We start from the raw sequence: 24,914 nt of genomic DNA, 5'->3' as shown, positions 1-24,914 counted from the left end.
ATTGATGTGTTTGTTAAATAAAAATGTTCTTGTTTGAAAAGACTGAAAAGGATGCTCAATAAACAACAAAAAATGTTTTTTCCTTTTTTTTTTTTTGGTTTAGAAAACAAAAAATACTTGGATAATACGATGTATTGTTCCCCTTGTTTTTTGTTGTAAAAACAACAAAATTGACTTTTTTTTTTTTTTAATGGCAACAACAATGCTAGCATTTTGTTTTTGTTTGGAGAAACAAAATATAGTTTTTCAGAATATTTGACTTTTTTTTTGTTCTTTCTCAAAAATCAACAAAATTAAGTTGAATTATTTTCTGATACAAGCTTACACAAAATACTTATTTTTAGAAAACATTATCTTAGAAAAATAAAGTTTTTGTCTATTTTTTTTCTTTTTTGGATTTTTTTTGTTCAGAACAAATGAAAGCAAATGTTTATTGTCTGAATTCCCCCCCCCCCCCCCCCCCCAAAAAAAAAAAATCTTTTTGTCTTTACACACAGTTTTCATTGTAAAAAAAAAAAAGAAAAGAAAAATAATTAGCTTAGCTTAATAGAATAAAATAATATTTTTTGTCAGTTTTCTTTAAAAACACCAAAAAAGTTTTTGTTTTTTTTTGTTTTTTCTCTCCACATAAAACATGAAATTCAAATCCATTTATGGAAAAACCTTCTATTCAAGTTCCGAGGGCCTATTGGAGAACCTTCACCTGCTCCAAAGCGCCCTCTAGTGTCCAAAGTGAAACAAAAACGATTCAGATTTATCCTTCAACCCTGATCTTGGAGAGACACTTGTACTGCTTTGTTATCCGCGTCCCCCTCCTCCAACACGGTTGACTCAAATGATCAGCTCATCAGCAAGCTTCCTGCTATTGAATCAGGTGTGTTGGTGGAGGGAGACATGGAAAACAGGAAGGACAAGTGGCTCTCCAGGACCAAGGATTCCCTACCCCTGGTGTGGCGGTAGTCGATGAGCGTGAGCGTGCGTCACACATGTTCTCGGTTGTCTTTGTGAGGCCACGACAGCTTCCATCCGGAGAGGGAGGCCCCGTGCAGGCCCCGGGCCGTGCTCGGGCCCCCGTCGGCGGACGTGCGCAGCGAGGTGAAGGCCTTGCTGATCCAGTTGTTCTTGGCGTCCTGGAGGTCGTTGGCCAGGATTCCCCTTTCGTGCTCCAGCTCCTGCACAACAACGGTGGAAATATCACGTTTTGATTCATTACGTGATCATTTGTCCCAACATTACAAATTTTTCTTGTCGCAGTTCAAATGTTGTATTGTAACATTTACAACCTTGCGTTGTAAAAAATTTTCTTGCGGTATTCAGATTGTTTTCTCATAGCTGTAAGCGCATTTGATCCCAAAAATGTATAAATATGTTCTATTTTAAACATTTTAAGTGTCCCAAAGACGTATTTATACGTTTTTTTTTTTTTTTTTTTTGACTAGAGCATACAGAAGGCTTTGATGCAGCTTCTCAACTGCAAAAAACTGTTGAAGAAATGGTAGTTATTACACAAACGGCCAGCAGGTGGCAGCAGAGCAAAGGAGACCAACCGGGGCCACGTTGGGAAAAAAGCTCAATTACTCACAATTATAGAGTTGTGAAAAATGATGAAACTTAGCTATATTCTAATGCTAATTGCTGCAAAATGGAAACAGAAATATACTTTTTCATTGTCACATTCTGACTTTGTTACATTACTATTTGTCATAACAAAAGTTTTTTTTTTTTCAAAGTTACACCTTGTTCAGAATTTTTCACACCACATATTGAGTTTTTGTCATTATTTATTTTTCTTGTAAAAAGTTGTGAGTTTTCCCAACATTCTGGATTGCCTTGTGACATTCTGTTTGATTTCATATTATATATATGTATGTATGTGTGTGTGTGTATATATATATATATATATATATATATATATATATATATATATATATATATATATATATATATATATATATATATATATATATATTAGGGATGTAATGATAAGCGCAATATTATGATATTAAAACTGCCACAATATTGTCGTCGCCATGTTCACGTCGTCATGTTCACATCAGTTAAAAAAAGTCAGGTTGATTAGCATTTGTGCAGTTCTAGCACCTTCTGGTGGCTACTTTTTTTTTAGTGCAATTAAATTTTCATTAGGGATATTTTGGCCCTTTTATGTTTAAAATCTACACTAATTGTCAGACGAAGGGAAACGTAATATGACTGTGAAGCAAGTGGAGGAATTTTTTTTTTTTTTAGTATGAGCTCTTTTTTTTAAAACTATGTATATATATATATATATATATATATAGGAAGACAAAACAGCATCATACTGTACCTGGATCTTGCAGTTGGCCTCCACCACTTGCAGTTTAGTCTGAGCCAGCTCCTTCTCCAGCTGCCTGATCTGAGCCTTGAGGGAGGCCCTCTCCTGGTTCTCCCGCCTCAGTTCCGCTTCGGTGGGGCCCGAGTGCTGCTGATCCCATTCCGGCACCGCCACTGCGCCGCGGTCATGCGGCGACGAAGGCGACGCGTCCGACTTGCCTTCCGACGTTTCTCCGTCTTCGTATTCCGCCGCGTGATGGCAACAATGTGGACAGGCCTTCAAGGCAGTCTGGAATTGACAAAAGGTCAAAAAGTGAGAATTATAAAAATGAATTTAGAATTACAAGATTATAGTCAAAACATTACGAAAAATAAGACTGAATATGACTGGCGGAATGTAGCGACAAACTTGCTGTTATGAGGAAAAAGATTTGATAGTCACATTTTTTTTTTCAAAAAGATAATAAAAATAAAAATAACAACAGCAAAACATGAGAATTAACTGAGGAAATTATAATGATTTTTTTTTTTTTACTTGATTTTTTTTTTCCTCATCAAGTGACAGATTTTCTTGTAACTTTTGTAAACTTGACTTTAGTAAAATTAAGCTTTTCCCCCCCGTTTTTTTTTTTTTCTCCTAATGGGGATTTTCACATTAGAACTTTCCATAAATTCATTAAAAATCCTTTCTCATGAATAAAAAATAATAAAGCATATTAGAAAGTTTCCTTCTAAGATTACAACTTTATTATTGTGATACTCATGTACGTGATTGCATTTTCAAGTGATTTTCTAGCAACACATTTTTTATTTTTTTTTTTTTACAAAATGATGGCTTTTCTTCAAACATTCTGATTTTTTTTCACATTATGACTTTTTCTGATAACATTATGACTCCCAACATTTTTCTTGTAAAACTATGATTTGTTGTCTTTCCTTGTGTAAAGCACATTGAGTTGCCATGTGTATGAAATGTGCTATACAAATAAACTTGCCTTGCCTTGATTATGTATAACATTATTCTTGATTTTTATTTATTTATTTATTTTATTTTATAACATTTTGACTTTTTTTCATTTTATTCTCCTCACATTAAGATTTTTTTTATTTTTTTAAATGTGCAACTTTATCATCTAATCATGTCCCTACTGCTGTAACATAACATTTCAACTTTATTGGAATTTTCTTAGAAAAAATAAACACTCCTATTTTTATCTTTTAATATTACAAGTTTTATTTTTTTCTTACATCACAACATTTCTCTGAAAAGTCACCTTGAGCGAGTGAACCTCCTGCGAGTGAGCGTCCTGTTGCCTCTCCAGACGGCTCGTCAGCTGAGTGCAGATCTAAAGCGACGGGAGAGCATCAACATCATGTGACTTATGACATCATCAACACGCATCTCCGGCACCGTACCTGTTTGTAGTCCGCGATGATGCCTGATGACCGCTTCACTTCTTGCTCGGCCCTCTCCAGCTCCCGTCGCAACACTTCCTTCAACTTTTAATACAAGAGTTACGTTAGTCACGGATTGGGTCTGCATTATTATTACTATTATTATTATCAGTAGTAGTATTGCTAATATTATTGTCATTATTATACATTTTTTTTAAATCAACTCACAAGCGAGCACAGCTCCATGGTGAAGACTATTCTGTGTAAATACTCCCACAGCAGTGCAGGTCACCGACCCAAAAGATCCACTACACCCAATCAGCTAAATTACCAACACTCGATCTATCACACCTCCAAATTTACGCTACTCGCCGTGCCGGATTTGAGCCGGTCACGAAAATAGAGCCCAAAAAGGTTATTAAAAAAAAAAGGTGAAATTCTTGAAATAAAGCACATTTATTTATTTATTAATTTATTTATTTGTTTTAAATAAAAAAGACAAAAAGCAAAATTCTTGAAATAAAGGATGCTATCTTTTTTTTTATTAAAATATAATAAAATATAATCAAGATATCCCACTTTTAATTGATTTTTTAATTGTAGAAAATACAGTTTAATGAAAATTGATCAAACTTTTTTTTTCTAAATATCATTACTATTAAATCCATCCATTTTCTAAACCGCTTCTTAAAATGTTTTAAGTTGACTAATACATTATTACACTTTTTAAAATGAATTTTTTTATGTAAAAAAAAGTTTAATAAAAAATGGTCACACTATTACTGTGTTAAATATTATTTATAGTAAATTAACAAAATAAATGTTTTAAGGTCACTGTTACATGACACCACACTTCTTTTAAATTATTTAACGAAAAAAAAACTGTTTAATGAAAAATTTTCACACTATTTTTATAATAAATATTTTTTATATATTAACAATACAAATATTTCACACTTTTTCAATGTACTTTTTAAAATGAAAAAACAAAACAATTAAATGAAAGTTTTCAATATCGTACTTTATAAACATCTTTATGTTATTGTAAAATCTCAAATAGGGGGGGGGGGGGGGGTTTGGGGGGCATATGAGCCTCGCTAACGTCTTTTTTTTTAATACTAGAATGAAGTGCAATTGCGCATCCACTACAGTAGGTGGCAGTGGCACTCATTGTCTGTCAGAGAGTTCACATGGTGAAGTGTACTGACTGGGTAACGTGTAAAAAAATAAATAAATAAATAAATATATATATATATATATATATATATATATATAATAATTGAGAAGCCCTGCCTTAATGCTAACGTTTTACTGACAGATTGGTACATCTTATAAAATATAAATATATTTTTAATTAATGAAATTATCCTTCAAATGTTGAAGTTGAAAGTTATCATGTACATTTTTAATAAAAAAAAAAAATAGACGCTGCGCAAGTAGAGGATTCTCCAAAACCTGGCCTAAGTGGAATTTGCAACCTACTGCGCATTTTTCTCCACCCGTCACATATTTAAATCATGTCATTTAACACGGCCACATCACTATCACGATATGACCCTCGGTGGCTTAACTTTCGGATTGCATCACACCCACCATGGCCGCCTCCTCCTCTTTCCCTTGCTTCTCCTCCTCGGTGGCCTGCAGTTGACGTCGGGTCAGCATAAGGTCGCTGGTGAGCATCTCCACGCTGTCCTCCGCCTGGCAACCACAGATTGACAAAAGTACTTTCATTGCACTTTTATGACACTTTCTCAAAAAATGTGCACACTGGTATTAAATGATTACACAGTAATAGTTTTTTTCTGCTGATTTTTTTTTTTTTTACTATAATTCACTTATACGTTATGTCAGGATCATAAAAAATATTTTTTTTGAAAAAAAAAATGAAATTATGGAAACATTTTCGTTTTAATATTTGATATTGTGTGATGTTAACTTGTAAATTAAAGACAATGTTCAGAATTCAACTTCTCTTGTAAGTGTGTATATGTAAATAGTAGGGATACGACGATATCCAAACATCACGATACGATATTATCACGATATGAAGGTCACGATACGATAATTATCATGATATTGTGGGGAGGTTGGCGATACAAAAAAAGGTCACAATATTGTGAAAAAGTTAGCTCATACTAAAAAAAACCCACAAACAATATTGTCCTTTTGTACAATATAGCAATGAAAAATATTATAAAAATATAAAAATTATATATAAAAAAAAAATACAAATATAATATATATAAATATATATTGAGTACTAATGCAAGCACACATTGAGTTCCTCCACATACTGACTCGTTTCAAAAGCCATATTACGTTCCCCTTCATCTGACCATGAGTGTGGATTTGAAACATAGAAGGGCCAAAACATGCCTTGTAAAAATTAAACTGCACTAAAAAAGTACGTAGCCACCAGAGGGTGCTAGAATTGCACAAATTGAAATCAACGTGGCTTTTTGAACAGATGTGCTGCTTTTAATATCGTGACGACGACAAAGATATATTGTCGCAGTTTTAATATCGCGACATCACAATTTTGCCACTATCGTTACATCCCTAGTCAATAGATAATGGAGGGGGGGGGGGGGGGGGGGGGGGCACTGAATATAATCTCGCCAAGGATGCCACATTGGCAAGCAACCAACCTTTTTGAAACTGAGAGCACTCTTCGATATTAGCACCACACTTTGAGAACCTCTTTCTAAAGACAAATTAATTGCACATGCTCAGTAAAAAAAAAACAAAAAAAAACGAGGTCCTACTTTGTCGAGTGCGTTCCTGAGGGACACTTTGCTGGTGATGAGCCTGTGGGCCAGGTTGTCGTTCTCCTGCTCCAGTCGGAGGCTGGCCTGTTGAAGACGGCGGTTCTCCATCTGCGGGCGGCGCAAACGCGACAAGCAGTTGGAGAGGACGGAGTGCGCCGGTGCCGAAAAACAAAATAAAACACGCAAGCGGAGGCACGTACGCCTTCTCGATGCGGAGATATTTTCGGGTTTGTCTTAAATGTGTCCGTTTCCGAGGGGACTTTGGCCGCTTTCCCACCTGGCATTTGTCGAGGGGGTCTTCCTCCTCCTTCTCCTCCTCCTCATCCATCAGTTGAAGGCGGCTTTCTCTCAGTTTGGCTTTCTTCGTCGGGACCTCCTGACAGAGAAATAGTCGACAATTATTAAAGCACTTTCGTTATTGCAATAGAGTTGCCCTCACTCGCCCCCAAAAAAAAGGGCGGGGGGATGTGTAATTGTTTAATTGGTGCACCTCCTTGCACACCCCTCCCTCATACAAGAAAAAGCAGGATAACTTTTAAATTAGTGCACTTATTGCATGAGATTATACTGTGAACTACTGAACTGTATGAAATGATTATGAAACAAGATGAAAAAAAATAAACAATAAATGAAGCTAAATTGCGAGAAAGTAAGCTTGCTGGAGGTAAAAATGAGTTTTGAGGACCAAAACAAAAAACAATTTATCACTATCCGCCATTTTGGTTGTTTACTTTCGCCTCGAACGCTTTCAGGACGGAACTGGGAAAAAAACAACTCGGATGTACCCGACTTCCGACCATCCTCGAATGCAGCATAAGGCCTGAGCAACTGTGATGTCATTTTCAGTCGACAGCAAGTGGCAAAATGGCCGCCTTCTGATACTGATACAAACATCTGGATTTTGCTGCTTAACTAATATTCTACTAATGCAATATTAACCAGAATACCATATTTAGACTAGTGGGGCTGCATATAGACCATATTATTGTGTATAAAAAAAAAAAAATGTTTTGACTTCCGCTTTAACAACCTGGAAGAGGCCAATCTGTTTTTGCTCGTCGGTGTAAAATGTGATCGGGCTGCAAGATTGTATCGGTGTCGCCTGCAGATGACGTCACGCTACAGGATTGTCCTGAAATTGTCCGTTTACAATTGTTCAAAATAACAAAATTTATTGACTAAAATTGTAAAAACGTGAATAAACCTAAAAATATAAAAGCACGTGGAAAAAAAATTAATAGATTGAAGCGACTTCGCTTGCCGTCGCTTGCGTGACGTCAGTACAGCAGCGCTAACGAAGTTAGCTTCGGTTTGGTTTCTTTTTTTTATCTGCTGACAAATCAATCACAATAACAAAAACCAGTCTTCATGATATTAGGAACACATTAACATTCTAAACTGACAATATTTGTCACATCTGAGACATTTATTTTTTGTATTGATCATTTAGTCCATCATATTATTTATTCAATACTTTTTGCGTATAACCTTGCTTTATATACGTTTTTACAATTTCAGTCAGTGCATTTTGTTATTTAAATGCCATCTTATTTACTTTCCAATGTTTGACGTCAACTGGATAATTTCCAGCCAATCCTGTAGCGATATAGTGTTCGTTATAGGCGACTCCGATACGATCTGGCAGCCCGATCACATCTTACACCGACACCGTCCGTTCGTGTGCAACCCGTGAGGGCTTCCGTTCCGTTTGCTTACCGGGAAGTGAGGTCCCGTTTCAGCCACCAGGCAGGCGAGGATATCCTCCTCGCTCATTTGCTCCGCCAGCTGAGCGTCGCAGGACACAGTGACCGACACCTCCTGCATCATCTTGACCTCCTGGAAACGGAAGGGAACCAGGGTCAAATCCCTCGGGTGGGGTGCAAGTCCAAAGGGGTGCGGGTGAAGGGGAAAGGAAGGAGAAGGAGTCCGCTTGACGTTCGAGCGAAGCGTGAGACCAGGTGCCAAGTGCAACAGGTTCCACCGGGTTTCTGTCTGAGACCAATGGAAACATGGAAAGCAGCACTTGTTCTGATTCCTTTCCCTCGCTTGTTTCTGGCACAAAATCCGACAGAACCTGCAGGACGCATTCACACAATAACACCGGCACGATGAAGATGAGGAGGAGGAGGAGGATCCTTGGGCCTTTCGAAAGGAGCATTATTATGCTAATGACGTCGCGGCGCGACAAACTGGTCGAGCAGGAAAAGCGAAAGAAAAATACCAAAACATTAATTGGAACACACCCTTGTTTTGATTTTGACGTTATGTTTTTGTTAGATCACATTTACTTCCTGGTATTTCAAGTTGGAAGATAGATTTTTTTTTTTTTCAAATTCACAACTAAAATTGAATAATGAAACAAAACAAGTGTAAACCCCTAATTTGAAACTGTGTGTTGAAAATTGAGGTCACACAATTTTATAGCCACACCCTACTTTGAAACCCTAACTCTAGTTTAAAACCCGAAACATAGTTTGAATTAAGCCTAATTTGAAACTCTATTAGCAGTATAAAAAACTAATTATAGTTTTAACATCTACTTTTAAACGAGTTAATTTTAAACCCAAACAATAGTTTCAAACCCTAATTTGAAACTGATTGTTGAATCTTTTTAACACAATTTTTACAGCCAATGTTATAAATTTTAACCCTGCTTTGAAACTCTAACGTTACTCTGGAACACTCATTTGAAACCCAAATCATAATTTCAAACCCTACTTTGAAACCCGAACCCTAGTTTAAAACTGTACTCGTTTGAAACTTGAACACTAGATGGCACCATTCAGCTGAGTGATTCACGAGGCTTCACCTGGCCACGAAAACAGACCATCTGCTTGTCTGATTTGAGCTTTATTGTTTCATATGACATTGTACATCTCTCTAATTCTTTTATTTTATGTTAAGTTCAGCTTTAACTGGCAGTGACATTAAAGGGTCATTAAGTGTTGTTTTTGAAGAATTGTTGTACTGTTTGGTGTGAATGTTGAGTGTTTGCGCACGCAAATCAGGGCAAAAACTCGTTAGTCAGGTCACTTAGCCTATATTTGTCTTCAAGATTCAAATCAATAGCTATTTATACATCCATTCCCTATGTGCACTTATCCTCGCAAGGGTGTGCTCATGGAGCATCCCGGCCGACTTTGGGCGAGATGCGAGGTACAACCTGAAATAATAATCGGCAGCATTCCGCAAGCCACAGATACGCAATCGGTCACATCACACGCTCACATTCACATAAACCGATAATCAATTCACCTCGTTTGCCTATTAATTTATCTCAGTAGGCATCAAATAGGCTTATTGATTGACTTTTATTTTTAATTCAGTAGTTTTTGAGTTTTTGTTAGTTTCTATTTTTATGATAGGCAGTTTGTTATATTTACTTAATTATTTTATTGAAGTATGGGCCTATGGAATATTTGTTGAGTGCAGAAAAGTCACTAAACTTGACAAACAACCCATGCACTTGGTTTTCTTGTAGCAATACCAAAATAAATACATTTAAAACAAACCCAGACATTTTTTTGTGCTAATTAAATATAATTTTATGAACATTAGATGTACTTTCGCTCATTTTTTAAAAGCATTTTCGCCACACAGGCAAACCTTTTTTGTTTTTGTTTTGTTTTTGAGGGGCGGTATCCATGTACTTGCGTATATAAACGTTGTTTATGACATAACCTTCAGGTTGTCGAACGCGGGTCACAGCGTTCTACTTTTTGTGACGTTTGTCCAGCCGGCCAACGGCACCGCGTCGTGGCCTCAGAAGGTTTCCATCATTCAATCAAAGCTTTATTTAGTAGCTGATATAACACCTTTCATTCTTTCAAATGTCATACTTTCGTATTTTTCATACCTAAAAAAAAAAAGCAACGCAGAAGTTCGTCACAAAACAAGTACACAAACGCTTCTTCCAACCCCCCAGCGGTCGAGGTACGACTGTGCGTGAAAGTCGAGTCTCAAAATCCCATCGAACCGTCTGGACATCTGCGGCAAGCGTCCTTAATCGCTTGGGAGAACAAAATGCCAATTTCTTACCCTCGTCACGAGAAACCTTACGTGAGTTATACCCGACCGTTGTCTGTTTCTGTCAATATCCATCAGTTCTTACCACTTTCGAAAGCTAAACTGTATAGGCTAAATGTCAGCACCTTTCTGACTGGCTGCAAATAGATCGTGTTTTCTCAAAATGAAAATTTGGTGAAACATCAAATGTACGTTTCATCCTAAAAAATGAGTGAAATGGGGAGACCAACAGAGGGCGCTGTAACTCCACAAACACATTTCCACCAATTTCGAATGGCTGATACCGATATGTTGTTTTATCGCAGTCATTCCAAAGCAAGTTTCTAATTAAAAAAATAAATGAATAATGTTTCTAAATTGTCTGCTTTCGGGGTCGCCAGTGTCGAGTGACGTCACATTAAAGCCTGTCGTGGTCCGACGACGCTATTTAGAGTTGAATTGAATTCAATTCAAAACATGACCTAGTTCCACTTTTGTCCTTTCAGCCAAGAGATCAATGTCAGTCGAGAGAGCATCTTATACCTGCTGAGGATGGAGTGAAGACCTGGCATGTGGCAGTCCTGGTTGGCCTCATGTTGTCCATCCTGGTGGCCATCTTGGTCCTGGTGCCAATATACACCGTGGACAGCGGAAGCAGCTTGGACAATCTGGACAGCACCATGGTGGGAGGGGACTACTTGAACGACTTAAACAACACAGCATCAGACGACGAAGATGAGGAAATGTCCTACAACAAGGTCAGCCCCGCCATGTAAAAAGGTTTGCCAATCTAGCTGAACATAATCAAGTCTCTCACGCTGTTAGTTTTTGCTGTCAAATTTCTCTGGAGTAAACTGGACTCAACTGGTGGCGCTGGAGATCGTCAACGAGATGTCCCGGATGGGAAAGATCGCGATTGTGAGTGCTCGTCTTACCCGGAAGAAGTCGCGGGACGCCATGACGACGCGCTAATTATTATTTTTATTATTATTAGTATTATTATTTTTATTTATTTATTTATATTTATTTATTATTTTTATTATTATTATTTTTATTTATTATTATTATTATTATTATTATTATTATATTTGCTTTCTTTCAGGAGGAACCGGTGGCCAACGTGAGCTTATGTTCGGCTGAAAACGTGACGTGCGCACAAAAAGTCGAAATGAAAAGAGATGATGTGAGATTCCAATTTTTTTTTTTTTTTTTTTGAAAAAATTCCGTCAGCAATTTTTTTTTACCATTTTCCAGGTGCAGGGATATTTCTTCGGGGAGTTGGTTGGAGGTCTCAGTGTGGGCCGCAGCATCGCCATCACAGGGCGAATCGGTCAAAAGCCAGATCGGTACGAAGCCCACGCCCTTCTTGCAAATGAGGCTGTTACCATGACAACATGTTCGTACTTTGTTTTTCCGTTTCAGTTTTGAAATCAACCTGATGCTGAAAGACGGCAGGAGCAAGGCGCTGCACCTGAACCCTCGCTTCCAGCCTGGCACGGTGTTTGTGCGAAACTCTTTCCTGTCGGGCTTCTGGGGCAGCGAGGAGCGCCAGCTGACCACCACCTTCCCCTTTGCAGCTGGCCAGTTCTTTGAGGTTACATCAACTTGAAATCATTTTAACAATATCATGCACTCTAAAGAAAGTTGGGTCAAACATGGACCGAGTCACTACTTGGTTTAGTTTGACCCAATTTTTTGGGGTTATGTGCAAACACCAACACCTCCCCCCCCAAAATGGGTTAGTTTATATATAAATAACCCCCAAAAATGCATTAAATTGACCTGGTTCTGTGTTCAGTCTAAAAAGAGCTGGGTCAAAAATAACCCAAATTGGGTCAAAAGGGGACCGATCCACATTTTTTGGGTTATTTCAACCAAAAAGGTGGGTCAAATTAATAATCCGTAACCCAAATTTATGGGATTTGTGTAGTCACTACTTGGGTCAGTTTGACCCAATTGGGTTGTTTGGTACAACCCCCCCCCCCCCCCCCCCCCCAAAAAAAAGAAAAATGTTAATCATTTTGACAACCAAAAATGAAAAAAATAAATAAACTGCTTTTTGAAAAAGAAAAAAAAAACACATACAAAAGGGTTGTTTGGGGTTTATTTAACCCAACCCAGCAGTTGGGTTGATCCATTTTTCTTTGACAACCAAAAAAAACAAAACAAAAAACAAAAACAATTTGGAATTGCTTTTTGCACAAAAAAGGAATAAAACACTAAAGGGTTATTTTGGGTTTATTTAACCTAACATTTTGGTTTAAGGATTGACCCAAGCATTGATAAATTTTTGAGCCAAATCGGTTATTTTTTGACCCAACTTTTTTTTTTTGGTGCGTTAATGATTTTGACAACCAACAACAAAAAACAAATTTTGGATTTGCTTTTTGCAAAACAACCCAATTTCTTGGGTCATTTATTTAACCCAACATTTTTGGCTTCAAAGATTAACCCAAGCAGTTGTGTCTCCTTTTCACCCAAGTTGGGTTATTTTTGACTGCTGTTTTTAGAGTGCATTGTTTATTTGTAGGCAGTATGCCCAACTAGCGGTCAGCACGTCGGCCTCACTCACAGGTTGCGTGTTCAAATCTTTGGCACGTTCTCACAATTTTGCTCCTTAGCCTGTTAGCTTAATTACAGACGCCATGTTTACTGGCCACCATCTTGCTGTCTTTGTCGCGGTCCAGATGATCATCTGGTGTGACACGAACGCCTTCAACGTGACCGTCAACGGCGTCCACCAGCTGGACTACGAGTACCGAACGAGCCTCGACATGATCGGGAGCGTGCGCGTGAGCAACATCGAGTTGGCGGCCGTCATGCAGATGTGACGTCTGGCAACGTCACAAGCGCCGCTTCTTGACATGTATTTATAAGAATGCTATACATTCATATTAAGGATTATGTTACCTTTTCATCTCTTATATTAATGTTTATGACACCAGTTGACATGATCACGGCTGCAACATAACTGTATGACTTGATGTAAATGACAGTTTTACACATTTAATGTTGCAGCTAGTGTTGAATAAGAATGAAGCTCCAGAATTCTTTTGAGGATTAATGTTTCCTTGACACTATTTTCTCCATTTTAGTCCAATAAACAGCTTTACAAAATTGTCTGTTGTACAGGGAGAACTCGTCCAATTAGCAAGGCAGCCCCACTAAAAATTGAGATTAACACCGTCCCAAAATGTTTTTATGGTAGAATGTTTTTTTTAATTTTTTATTGTGAACATCTATTGCTGAAAATGTAAACTTACATGTAAAAATTAATATTTCCTCAAAAGGACTAATACAACAAAAGTATAGTTTTGACAAATTTCAGCATAAACGATGTGTCAGGATATACGCCCACCAGACACAACATTAGGTACACACTCACCATATGGCGACTACAATCATGCTTGTTGCTGTTGCTCTTCTGCTGAATGTCATTCAAGAGTGCGCGTGTACCCAACACACGTTTTTAACTCATTCACCCCCAGCCATTTTCACAGAAGCAATCACCTCCACTCCCAGCTGTTTGGAATTTGACTGATTTTATAAGGCCCACAGAATATTGTGTTCTATTGCTATCAAAACATGGAACCTATCAAAAGAAAGATTCAAATCTCTTCTTTCATCAGGAAAAAGTATATTTCTGTTTCCATTTTGCAGCAATTAACATTACAATATGGCAAAGTTTAATCATTCACAAATCTATTTTGAATTATGACAAATTGAGCTTTTTTTCAACAAGGTCTTGGTTGATCTCTTATACTCTGCTGCCACCAGCTGGCCATTTTTGTAATAGCTACCATTCCTTCAACCATTTTTTGCAGTTGAGAGGCTACATCAAAGCCGCCTTTATGCTCTAGCATAAAAAAAACTATGTATTTGGGACACTTAAAACATTTAAAATAGAACGTATTTATACGTTTTGGGGAGCAAATGAGTTAAAAGTCACAAACTGTATTGGACTAAAATGCACAAAATATAACAGTCACAGGTTAAAAATATAGATGTGTAGCTATTGATTCAGGCATGTACTTGTGGCATAACATTAACAATCTATAGAGTACATATTTAAATATGCAATCTGACATTGTAAACAGGAAGTAGTCCCAAACACAAATATGCAAACAAATACGAAAAATCCAGAGTGTTTTTTTTTTTGTTGGCGACAATAATAATCTCATAAAATTGCACAAAAAAAAAGTATCATTTTGTTATATTTTCCAATCTATCTAGTTACCGCAATAAGAATGAATATGAAATAAATCAATTTGAGTATGTTGCTAAAAATATCCCCCCCACTAACCACACTTACTCCGGGGACGCTAAAAGATGTCAATACTTTATAAAGCCCTTAGAAATGGCGTTTACATTGCCATCATAAATATTACGAGATAGACATTTTAATCGGGGTGCTACATAAAGGGACAGTAATTATTTTTTTCCTCCACTTTCTAGGGGCTCTGAATAAGTTGCATGGTAAAGCCCAAACAAAAGCCATTTACTTGGCCAAAATAATAATTAAAATAATAATTTGTAATATTTTCCAAAAGGCAAATTAGATGCTGGCTAAAAATAAATAAATAAATGTGTATATATATATATATATATGTGTGTGTGTGTTTTATTATTTATTTATTTTTTACCTTCTAAGAAGTACTAAAGGATGCAAATAAGTTTTGAATATCTTAATAAAACCTTCAAAAAACGCAATTCACTTGCCGTAACAAGAATTAAAATATGAAATAACGCAATTTGAATAGGGTGCTGAATAATTCCGTTTGTTTACTTTTCCCATTTACCAGGGTGTGCTAAAAGTATGTAAATAGTTTTCAAAACGGTTATTTATTCACCAGAATAAAGATTTCAATAGCAAAAGCAATTTGAATAGGGTGACAAAAAAAAAGTTATTTTACATAAATACTGTAGTTTTTAAAGCCTTCAAAAAGGCACTTTAGTTGCTGGAATAAGAATTAAAATATGAAAATTTGAATAGGGTGCAAAGTCCACCCCCCATTTACTAGGGGGCACTAAAGCATGCATGTAATTTAGAATATGCTAACTCCTTCAAAAAGATAATTTAGATGCCTGAATAAGAACAAAAATGGTAAGAAATAAAGCAATCTGAATAGGGTGTAAAAAAAAAAAAAAAAAAGTATTTGTTTGCTTTTTCATTTTATTTTTTTAACTTCTGCTTAAGTATGTAAATAATTTTGAATATGTTAAAGCCTCCAAAAAGGCAATTTAGGTGCCGGAATAAGAATTAAAAAATAAACAAATAAAAATAAGAAGGTAAGAAATGAAGCAATTTTATAGAAGAGGATTTGAATTGGGTTCTTAAAAAAAAATAAAAATCACTGTGTATAGAGTGCCAAAATATCTCAATAATTTTGAATATGTTAAAGCCTCCAAAAAGACAACTTAGAAATAAAAAAGGTAATAAATGAAGCCATTTTACGGAAGAGTATTTGAATAGGGTGCTAAAAATATATATTTTTTTCACTTTCTATAGAGTGCTAAAATATGTAAATAATTTTGAATATGTTAAAGCCTCCAAAAACACAATTTAGATGCCGGAATAAGAATAAAAAAAAAAAAAGAAAAAAAAAATTGAATTGGGTGCTAAAAAAATATAGGCTATATTTTTTTCACTTTCTATCTTTCTATAGAGTTCTTAACTCATTCACTGCCAGCCCAGTAAAAATAATCTTTGACGTCTATAGCTGTCTATGGCAGTGAATGTGTTAAATATGTCAATAATTTTATATACAGTATGTTAAAGTCTCCAAAAAGACAATTTAGATGCCGAATAAGAAAAAAAAAAAAAAAAAAAAGGTCAGATTAGAATCGGGTGCTAAAAAAAAATCTAGGCTATATTTTTTTCCACTTTCTATAGAGTGCTTAAATATGTCAATAATTTTGAATATGTTAAAGCCTCCAAAAAGGCAATTTAGATGTCGGAATAAGAATTAAAAAAATAAAATAAAATAAATAGGTAGGAAATGAAGCAATTTTACGGAAGAGGATTTGAATAGGGTACAATGCTAAAACACGACACTAATTTTGAATATGTTAAAGCCTTATAAGAATATCGTAAGTAATAAATCTATTTGATTAAAATGCGAAAAACAGTTTGGTGCTATGTTGATCTTGGCAGTGGTTCTTGTCCAGGACATGTCTCCAAAGAGTCCAAACCCACCTCCTGACATGTTCATGTGGGCTGTTTTTTTTTTGTTTTTTTTTGTGGAGTTCAAAGGTCACACCTGGGTGCTATAGGGCCTGGGCGGGGAGGCCGGGCACACGTAGCCCAACGGTAGCGGCGTCTCGTAGTACGTGTGGAAGCCCAGACGCTCGCCCCCGTTGAGCACTTGGGGGGCGGCGCGGCGACTGTATGGCGAGCAGGCGCGGCACGCGGTGGCGGCGACGGCGTCCAGCTGGTCCAAAGAGACGGGCGTGATGGCCGCCCCGTCATTGGCCAGCGCCTCGCACGTGTTGCATGGGAAGTGGGATAGCGAGGCTGACGGCGGCGGTGGCGGCACCGGGGCCGAGCCCCCGTCCGCCTCAGAGTCATTCTTCTTACAGCAGTAATACTGCACACAAGGAGGGGTTGCCAAATTAAAGAGATACATTATTTATTAATATTTAGCCATTTTGGCAGTCAAAAGTGAATATTTTCATGATTTTTCATGTACAATTAGTACCGGTACCTTTAAAAACACATTTTTGCAACGTGCTGTCAACTGAAAATGACATCACAATATGCTCAGGTGACGACCAATCATAACTCAGCTTGAAAATGTCACATGACCAAACCAGAAAAACAGCTGTGATTTGTCGTTACCTGAGTCCGTGATGTCATTTTCAGTCGACGAGTGGTAAATTTATTTTTATTTTTTTTAAAGTATTAATTGTACGTGAAAAATAATATAAAATTAATTATGGACAAAATATTAACTTTTTATTGCTATATAATGGGCTATATAAGTCAAGTATCCCTTTAACACTTTTTCTTACAAAATGAATTTTGTCCCCAAAATTGCAACGAGTATTTTGTGGCTTTTCGTAAAATATTACAAATTTTTTTGGGTGGAAATAATGTTTTTCTTGTGTTTACAGACTGTATAGTCACATAATTATAAATGTTAAAATGTTAAGCATTACAACTTCATTGTAGAATTAAAACCTCTTTCTCAAATATTACACCTTTATATTCATTAAAAAAAAAAAATGGTAAAATGATGAGATTAATTGTAAAACAAATGATTTTTTTTTCCTAGATAATAATTTAATTTCTTAAAATATAACAAGTTTCTTTGAAAACTACTATTTTTTTTTTTCTATTCATATCACTTTTTGGTGTTAAATTACGAGATTAAAAAGTGGAGAAAAAAAAAAAAACGCTGTCGCAACGCAGCACACATGCCCACGTCAAAATTTAGCAGTAATAAACTTAATGTAATGCATATATTTGGAGAGGCTGGGGTTCAAGTTGTATTTTACAATGTTAAAAATGTGCAGAATTTCACAAGTGACTTCATGTTAAAGATTTGATAGCTCTTAATATAAAAAGAAAAAAATGCACTGAGCTGTCACCAATGTCTTACAAATGCAATTATGCCATCTAGTGGCAGAAAAATGACCTCAACACAAATCCATATCACGCTCGTTTTTTGTTTTTTTACAGTGCAGTACATCTTTTAAATTTTAACTCCATTTTATGATTTACGAAGAAATTATTGTGTCAATGACTAAAAGAAGCAGACATGTTTCTATTAGATTAAAATTGTTTCCACTTTTGTTAACAAGAATATAAAAAATTTAAAAGTAATTTTATAGTACATTTATAACAGAAATAAAATTTGCAATTAATCGTGAGTTAACTATGAAGTCATGCGATTAATTACGATTAAATATTTCTTTTTAACTTGACTCTTTATCTCTAGATTTTTTTTGTATATTCTGTCATTATATTGACAGAACTTTTTTCGCTCTAAAACTTTTTTTTTTTTTCTGGTAAAATTTGCAATATAATATTGTATTTTTTGTTTCATAATGTTTATAACTTCATTTTTTTAAATATATATAAAAAAAAATCTTTCTTACTTTAAATTCAGAAAATTGTGACTTTCTTCCTTAGATTGGATGTCATTTTTTTTTTTTTTTTGATAAATGACAACATTTTTTGCGTGTAGGCTTCATCTGAGATTTTTTTTTTTTTTTTACCTGTAGTCGGCAGTAACAGAGGACGGCGACAATGCACAGTAGTATGACTCCGGCAAGAATTCCTCCTGCTATCACGATCGTTCCCGCTGACATTCGACCCGATCTCCATCAAACCCTGCAAGAGAACAACAAATATTTAGCGTACAATCTTTGAAATGCTTTTTCCAGGCCCTTATTGCAGCCTCTTTCAGTTCTTGTTAGTTTTTGGTGGGGTCCTCCCGTCTTAAATGACTCTCAAGGCACAGCGAGTTACATGTGTACTTTGTCGGAATAAAAATCAGTCCTGTGTTTTGAAGGCAACAAAAGTTACCTGAATGCATGCATGTGTAATTTGTATCACGGTTATAATAATTTAGGATTTGTCATTAGAGTTAGCATTTATTTCGCTTTGATTTTTGTTTTTGTTTTTTTAACTCAGGTTTTAATTAGTCTTTCGAGCAAGTTCGTTAGTTGTATTTTTTATTTTTTCAAACATTCTTGGTTTTAGTTTGTTTTTATTAGTTTTAGTATTAGATTTAGTTTTTTTTGTTTGTTTGTTTTTGAATATATATATATATATATATATATATATATATATATATATATATATATATATATATATATATATTATAATATATTGAGTATTTGTCAAGTGCAAGATAAAAAAAAATAAAGTCACCAAGTATTGTGTAAAAGTAAACCAACCACATTTCGACTCTTAATTAGTTTTATAAACATAAGGTGTAGTTTCAGTCAGCTTAATTTTTTTCAAGCATTTTCGTTTACTTGATTTTGTTATTCCCCGAACCCCCAATAAAGTTATTTAGTTAGTTTCGGTTAACTATGATAACCTTGGCGTGTATGGATGTGGAAAACTCCTCCATTACATCAGCGTGCTAAATTATAAATCGACCATTCCACGCTAATGTGGTTAAAAGCGATAGTGAGCCTCCTCCTCCCCTTTTTCTTCTTCTTCTTCTTCTTGTGTGGCAAGATAAGAGCTCAAACCTTGATGCAGTAATTATGAAGCCGCTGTGACGTATTCCACCAACGCGAAAGAATTACTTGCAACACAATCAGGGCATGAGAAACAAAAGAGTGTACAGTGGAGATAAAAAAAAAAAAAAAAAAAAAAATCTGCACAGTGCACACACACCCTTGATAATGGCAGCTTTTTACTCTAAAAAAAAATAAAATAGAGATCACAATAAACCTTATCCACCTTTTAATGTGATCTCGTTGACAACTCAATTGAATTTTTTCTTACAACGTGAGAGTAAAAATAGACAACAGAGCTCATGTGTGGTTGTGTTCAAAATGAACTTGTCGCATTCAAACTCCTGTTAAACGGGAGTCAGCGCACACCTGCCGACTTTTACAGCGCCTCGGATTAACCTCAAATATGGTTCAACTGTTTCAATATATTTTATGACGTTCTTTGTTTTCTAGCAGAAGCTTCAGGCTATTTGGAACAGTTTCAGAGGGACTTTTTTTTTCTTCTTTTTGGTAATGTCAATGTTGTGCTTTTCTATTGTGTATTTAATCACCTCAAGATTTTTTTTTCTTCTTTTAGCCATTTCTTAACACGACGATAAAAGCAGGAGAATCCTCCTAGAACATCTGAACTTTATTTGGGGTTAATCAGAGGCGTGGCGGGTGTCTTCTGACACCCAATTAACATGAGTTTGATAGTGATTGGTTGATTTTGCGCAATTTTGTGCAACCACATAATCTGACCTTATTTGTATGTTTACCTTCCTTCTTGAAAAGATTTCTTCTTTTTTTTTTTTTGTTCATTTGAGTTCTACAGGTTTGAAGGTTGTGCAATTAATTGGAATTAATTGCAATTTCAATTATTACACTCCACAATTACAAAATCAGCATAATCGTCAAAAAACCCCAAACATTATTCATAATAAATTTGACTTGTTTAAATGTATACATTTGTACCTTTTTAAAATGTTTAAAGTAACTAAATAAATTTTGTTTCATTCTAACGAAACTTGCATAATTACTGTTTCAAAAAATTTGATTTGTCTTAAAGGGGATACTTGACTCATTGAACAATTTTCAGCAGTGAAAAGTTAATATTTTGTCTATAATTAATGTGGTAACTTCATTATTTTTCATGTACAATTAATACCTTTTAAAAGTATCGAGAGGTAATTGCAATTCATTAATGAAGAATGCAGTGAATTTGCTAATTTTGCCGGATGAAAAAATTTAATTCCTTCATTAGAAAAAAATAAAATGTCATTTCTATAGGTACATGTTAAACATAGTGTTGTTCCGATACCGATACTGGTATCGGCAGATGTGCCGATACTGCATTAAAACAGTGGTATCGGTATCGCTGACTACTCACCAGTAACATGCCGATACCATTAATTCCAACACTAATATAGGATTTTAGATGCAAGCATCTTGTGTCTTGCTCGTGCACGATGTTGACTGCATGCCGATCTAAGATATCCTAATGGCCCTTGAATGCTTTGAACCAATAGCAGGACAGCTTTTTCATGTTGAGGAAAAAAAACTAAGTATCGGTATGGTATCGGTATCGGCCGATACTGCAAAGCTGGATAACGGTATCGGTATCGGGTGCCAAAAAACGGTATCGGAACAACACTAGTTAAATATCCCGATATCGATATCGCCATATTCAGCAACTATATCGCATATCGCATGTTTTTCCAATATCGTGCAGCCCTATTACCTACGTCCACAGCAAAGGTGATGTCATCATCAGTCGACAGCAAGTAGAAAAATTACTTTTTCAAAAGGTACTAATTGTACATGTTACCACATTAATTATCGACAAAATATTAACTTTTTACTGCTAAAAATGGCTCAATGAGTCAAGTATCCCTTTAATATTTTTTACATTTAAACATTTTCTTGTTTTGTACCAAAACATAACTGATTGTCCGAAATTACCAAAATAATCGTGATGAATATTTTCTTCATAATCAAGCAGCCACATTAACCGCGGTAAATATTTTGAAACAATTTGTCTTGTCTCCTATTTTGCTTCACAAAAACGGATATTTGAACAAGGGTGTGCATGTTTTTATATCAAAACTATATGGCTAATTTTAGCGAAGTGGCTACTAATTGCTTGTGCTTATTTTGCATTCCGGTGATAAAATTCTCTCGTGTGGTGCGTGTAGATGATGTCACAGTGTTGGAATTGTGGAGGTGAAGAGGTTTCACGCTCCCTTTCCACTCCACTATTTTTAGCCTACCTGCCTCTCTATAGAGGTGTCATCGTTTTCTCATTAGCGCTCTCGGAGAGAAACACGCACAGATGCGCACGCACACACACGTGACGTTAACAAAATGGACAGCATTTGCAAATAGACATTTGATGTGGATGATGTGACGCAGGCCTGCTTTTGTTTTGTATACAGCGGTGATGTAGAGGCTTGTCTCCATCGTCTGGTTGCCTGGCAACCAGCTGAGCAGCGGCAGAAAAGCATTCGGAAGAGCCCCACGGGCTCAAATAAGTCATATGGACACAACTAAGTCTGGTTAGTTAACAAACAAAACTTCTGTCTCGTTTTTTACTAAGTAAGAAAAGTTCATTACAAACTAGTCATCTAATTACGACTAACTAATGCAACTTTAGCACTTTTAAGACATACAAAAACAAAGACAGTAAAGCTAGTGAGCTATCAAATTAGGCATCTAGTTTTAACTAACTAACCAACTAACTAGCCAATTAACTCATTCAATCCCAAAAACGTGTAAACATATTTTTTAATATGTTGTCCAAAATGTGTTTACGTGTTTGTTTTTTTATGCAAGAGCACACCAAAGGCTTTGATGCAGCTTTTGACATGAATATGTGGCTTAAAGCAATGGTAGTTATTTATAAAAAATAAAAAAAAAACGGCCAGCAGGTGGCAGCAGAGTATAAGAGATCGAACCGGGCCATGTTGCAACAAGCTCTTTTTGTCAATGTTTTCACCAGGAATGTGAATATTGATGAAACTTAGCTATATTCTAATGCTAATTGCTGCAAAACAGAAACTAGAAAAATTTACTTTTTTTGTGCTGATGAAAGAAGAGATGCTAATCTTTGGTAGGATTATATTAATTATATATATGTTTTAATATTCTGTGGCCCTTGCAAAATCAGTCAAAATGCAGTAAAACAGCCGGGCTCAAAAGAAGTTGTTTCAGTAAAAATGGCTGGGAGTGAATGAGTTAAAAGTAACTAACATATTAAGCCAACACAGTTGGTTTGAATAACATAAGGCTAGGTAGCTAACAAATGAGCCGTTTAGTTATAACTTATAAGGACCTCAAGCGAATAGAGTAAATAAGTCATTTAGTTTAAATTAATTAAAGGTAGTAAAAAAAATTTAAAATCCCCTCTAGTTTCAACTAGTTAACCAGCTTAAAAATTTCCAAACAAACTAGCTCTCTATTTTTAAACTAGCTAACATTTTTGTCATCTAGTTTTTAGCTAGCTTGTATTGTATTGTATTCAGTTGTTTGAAAGACAAACCCAGTAATTGAAATGATTCAACATTTTCAATCAAATTCAATCCACTTCAGTCTCCATATGAAAATCTACAACGCTTCACATCTGTCTGCTTTGGAATAAACGTGATAAATTGAGTTAATATTGCATTGATGCAGTTCTTCTATAGAGGGCGAGAGGATTTGGAAGACGACAAGCGGGAAATCACGGCCGCCCGCTTTGCAATTTTAAAGCCCTGCAGGCCTCAATTATTCACGTGGCGTTCCCGCCGACAATATTTTTCCATCAGGGGGCCAATTTAGGCTGAAGAAAGGAGAAGACGACAATGGTGAAAATGTGGCTGCTTTCAAAGTGTGGATGATTTTCAAAGTGGAAAATGAGGGCTGCATGCTGGATGAGTGGTTTCATGTGCCTCTGCCTGACAATTTACACACTTGATATAATGTATGCACGCTCAGTGGGTTGCAGAATTAAGAATAGAATGCACACATATGCCTGGTACTCTCTGCACTTGAGTGGATAAACTCCATCGTCAACTGCATGACGGAATGTACTGTTTTGGAATCGTATTTTGTTAAATTTACAGCACTATAACACTTCCTTCACAATATACAGCTAAATTATTATCTGCATAGTGACACATTTTAAAAAATAATAAAGGTATATATGCTATACAATGAATAAAATCTACTTCAAATGTTACTTTACAGTAAAGACGGCTCCAATAAACGCAGAGTTGGAAATCTGATGACGGAGTGATGGTAAAATGTGCACTTCACTTCATTTTAACGCTCACGTTACGTCACTGAATGGCTTCGTTGTTCTGGGTGCGCAAACATATATTTCTTACCTTTTCACGCAAAATCTCTGCAACCTGTTTCTCTTCGCAAGCTCGCGCCACACGAAGCGGAACCATCACGTCAGTACCCGCCCGCACGACATCATCTTCTTGTCCGCTGCTTCAGTGCCAAGAGCCGGCGAGGACCTGTGGAAAACCTCCGGGAATCTTCCTCCGTGACCAGCGGGAGACGAGGCGGCGGCAGGCCGGCTGAGAGTCGCTCCTCGTCGGCATGGCTGCGTTCTGACGCCTCGCTCCCTGGTGGTGGCGCTGGTAGTAGTACTGGTGGACGCTCGGGCGCGTATTCCGGGCGGTCCCGGCGGGGCGGGGTTTAGAAGGAAGCCTCTGGAACGGAAGTGAGACGTTCAGCAGGTGGTTAGTAGATTTGTGGTTGTCATTGAAATCAGTCGAATCGTGGATAATGTGAAACATACGGACGCAAAATATGACCAAGTTGTCAATATGAAATTGACAATTCCGAACATCCGGGCATTTCTGATTTTTCAGCAATGCAACGCTTCATTTCCACCACCTGTGACAAGTATATTCTTATAGTCGTTTTTTTTTAAATCACATTTTGAAACAAGAAATAATCTTCACAAATCAAATTACAAGGATCCAAACTATGTCATTTAACCGAGAAAAAAAAATGCTGCATTTGAAAAAAGTAGGAAAACGGATAATTTCACTCGGTTTGTGTCAGTTCTGGCCTCAAAGCGTACGAGGCCGTTACAACGTGATTTGGAATAACTGCGCTAACCAGAACTGTACAATTTATCGGAATCAGACATCTTTGATTTACATTTGCCTTGGAACGCTTTGAGAACGTAACCATTACACTCCGTGTGATAAATTCGACTTTAAACCTTCTACGAATGCAGCATAAGCCCGCCATTTTTTTTTACTT

At 36.2% G+C, this 24,914-nt stretch overlaps 3 protein-coding genes across 6 annotated transcripts; 1 reads left to right on the top strand and 2 right to left on the bottom strand.

Moving 5' to 3' along the window:
• Positions 1-491: 491 nt before the first annotated feature.
• Positions 492-10,782, bottom strand: LOC144031556 (rab GTPase-activating protein 1-like). 3 transcript variants are annotated; one of them, XM_077538829.1, is made up of 8 exons: positions 8,193-10,782; positions 6,754-6,849; positions 6,474-6,584; positions 5,302-5,406; positions 3,730-3,813; positions 3,588-3,659; positions 2,327-2,602; positions 492-1,172 (listed from the first exon to the last, which is right to left on the bottom strand). In XM_077538829.1, the coding sequence occupies exons 1-8, from the start codon at positions 8,301-8,303 to the stop codon at positions 981-983; spliced, it is 1,047 nt and encodes a 348-aa protein (XP_077394955.1). In that variant the 5' UTR covers positions 8,304-10,782; the 3' UTR covers positions 492-980. The 3 variants fall into 3 exon arrangements, with proteins under 3 accessions (XP_077394955.1, XP_077394954.1, XP_077394956.1); XM_077538828.1 differs by having other exon boundaries at positions 6,754-6,852; positions 8,193-10,778; XM_077538830.1 differs by having other exon boundaries at positions 6,677-6,852; positions 8,193-8,249.
• LOC144031557 (galectin-8-like) lies at positions 10,367-13,601 on the top strand. Its single transcript, XM_077538832.1, has 7 exons — positions 10,367-10,535; positions 10,988-11,239; positions 11,307-11,399; positions 11,584-11,664; positions 11,736-11,827; positions 11,904-12,075; positions 13,169-13,601. Exons 1-7 carry the CDS (start codon positions 10,500-10,502, stop codon positions 13,310-13,312), a joined length of 870 nt encoding a protein of 289 aa, XP_077394958.1. The 5' UTR covers positions 10,367-10,499; the 3' UTR covers positions 13,313-13,601.
• LOC144031558 (protein FAM163A-like) lies at positions 12,714-24,496 on the bottom strand. 2 transcript variants are annotated; one of them, XM_077538834.1, is made up of 4 exons: positions 24,442-24,496; positions 24,020-24,352; positions 18,702-18,816; positions 12,714-17,068 (listed from the first exon to the last, which is right to left on the bottom strand). In XM_077538834.1, exons 3-4 carry the CDS (start codon positions 18,792-18,794, stop codon positions 16,736-16,738), a joined length of 426 nt encoding a protein of 141 aa, XP_077394960.1. In that variant the 5' UTR covers positions 18,795-18,816; positions 24,020-24,352; positions 24,442-24,496; the 3' UTR covers positions 12,714-16,735. The 2 variants fall into 2 exon arrangements, with proteins under 2 accessions (XP_077394960.1, XP_077394959.1); XM_077538833.1 differs by having other exon boundaries at positions 24,020-24,459.
• Positions 24,497-24,914: the final 418 nt, after the last annotated feature.

This window comes from Festucalex cinctus, chromosome 12 (genome assembly GCF_051991245.1).
Source record: "Festucalex cinctus isolate MCC-2025b chromosome 12, RoL_Fcin_1.0, whole genome shotgun sequence".
Lineage (NCBI taxonomy): Eukaryota > Metazoa > Chordata > Actinopteri > Syngnathiformes > Syngnathidae > Festucalex > Festucalex cinctus.
This window is presented reverse-complemented; position numbering and strand designations above follow the sequence as displayed.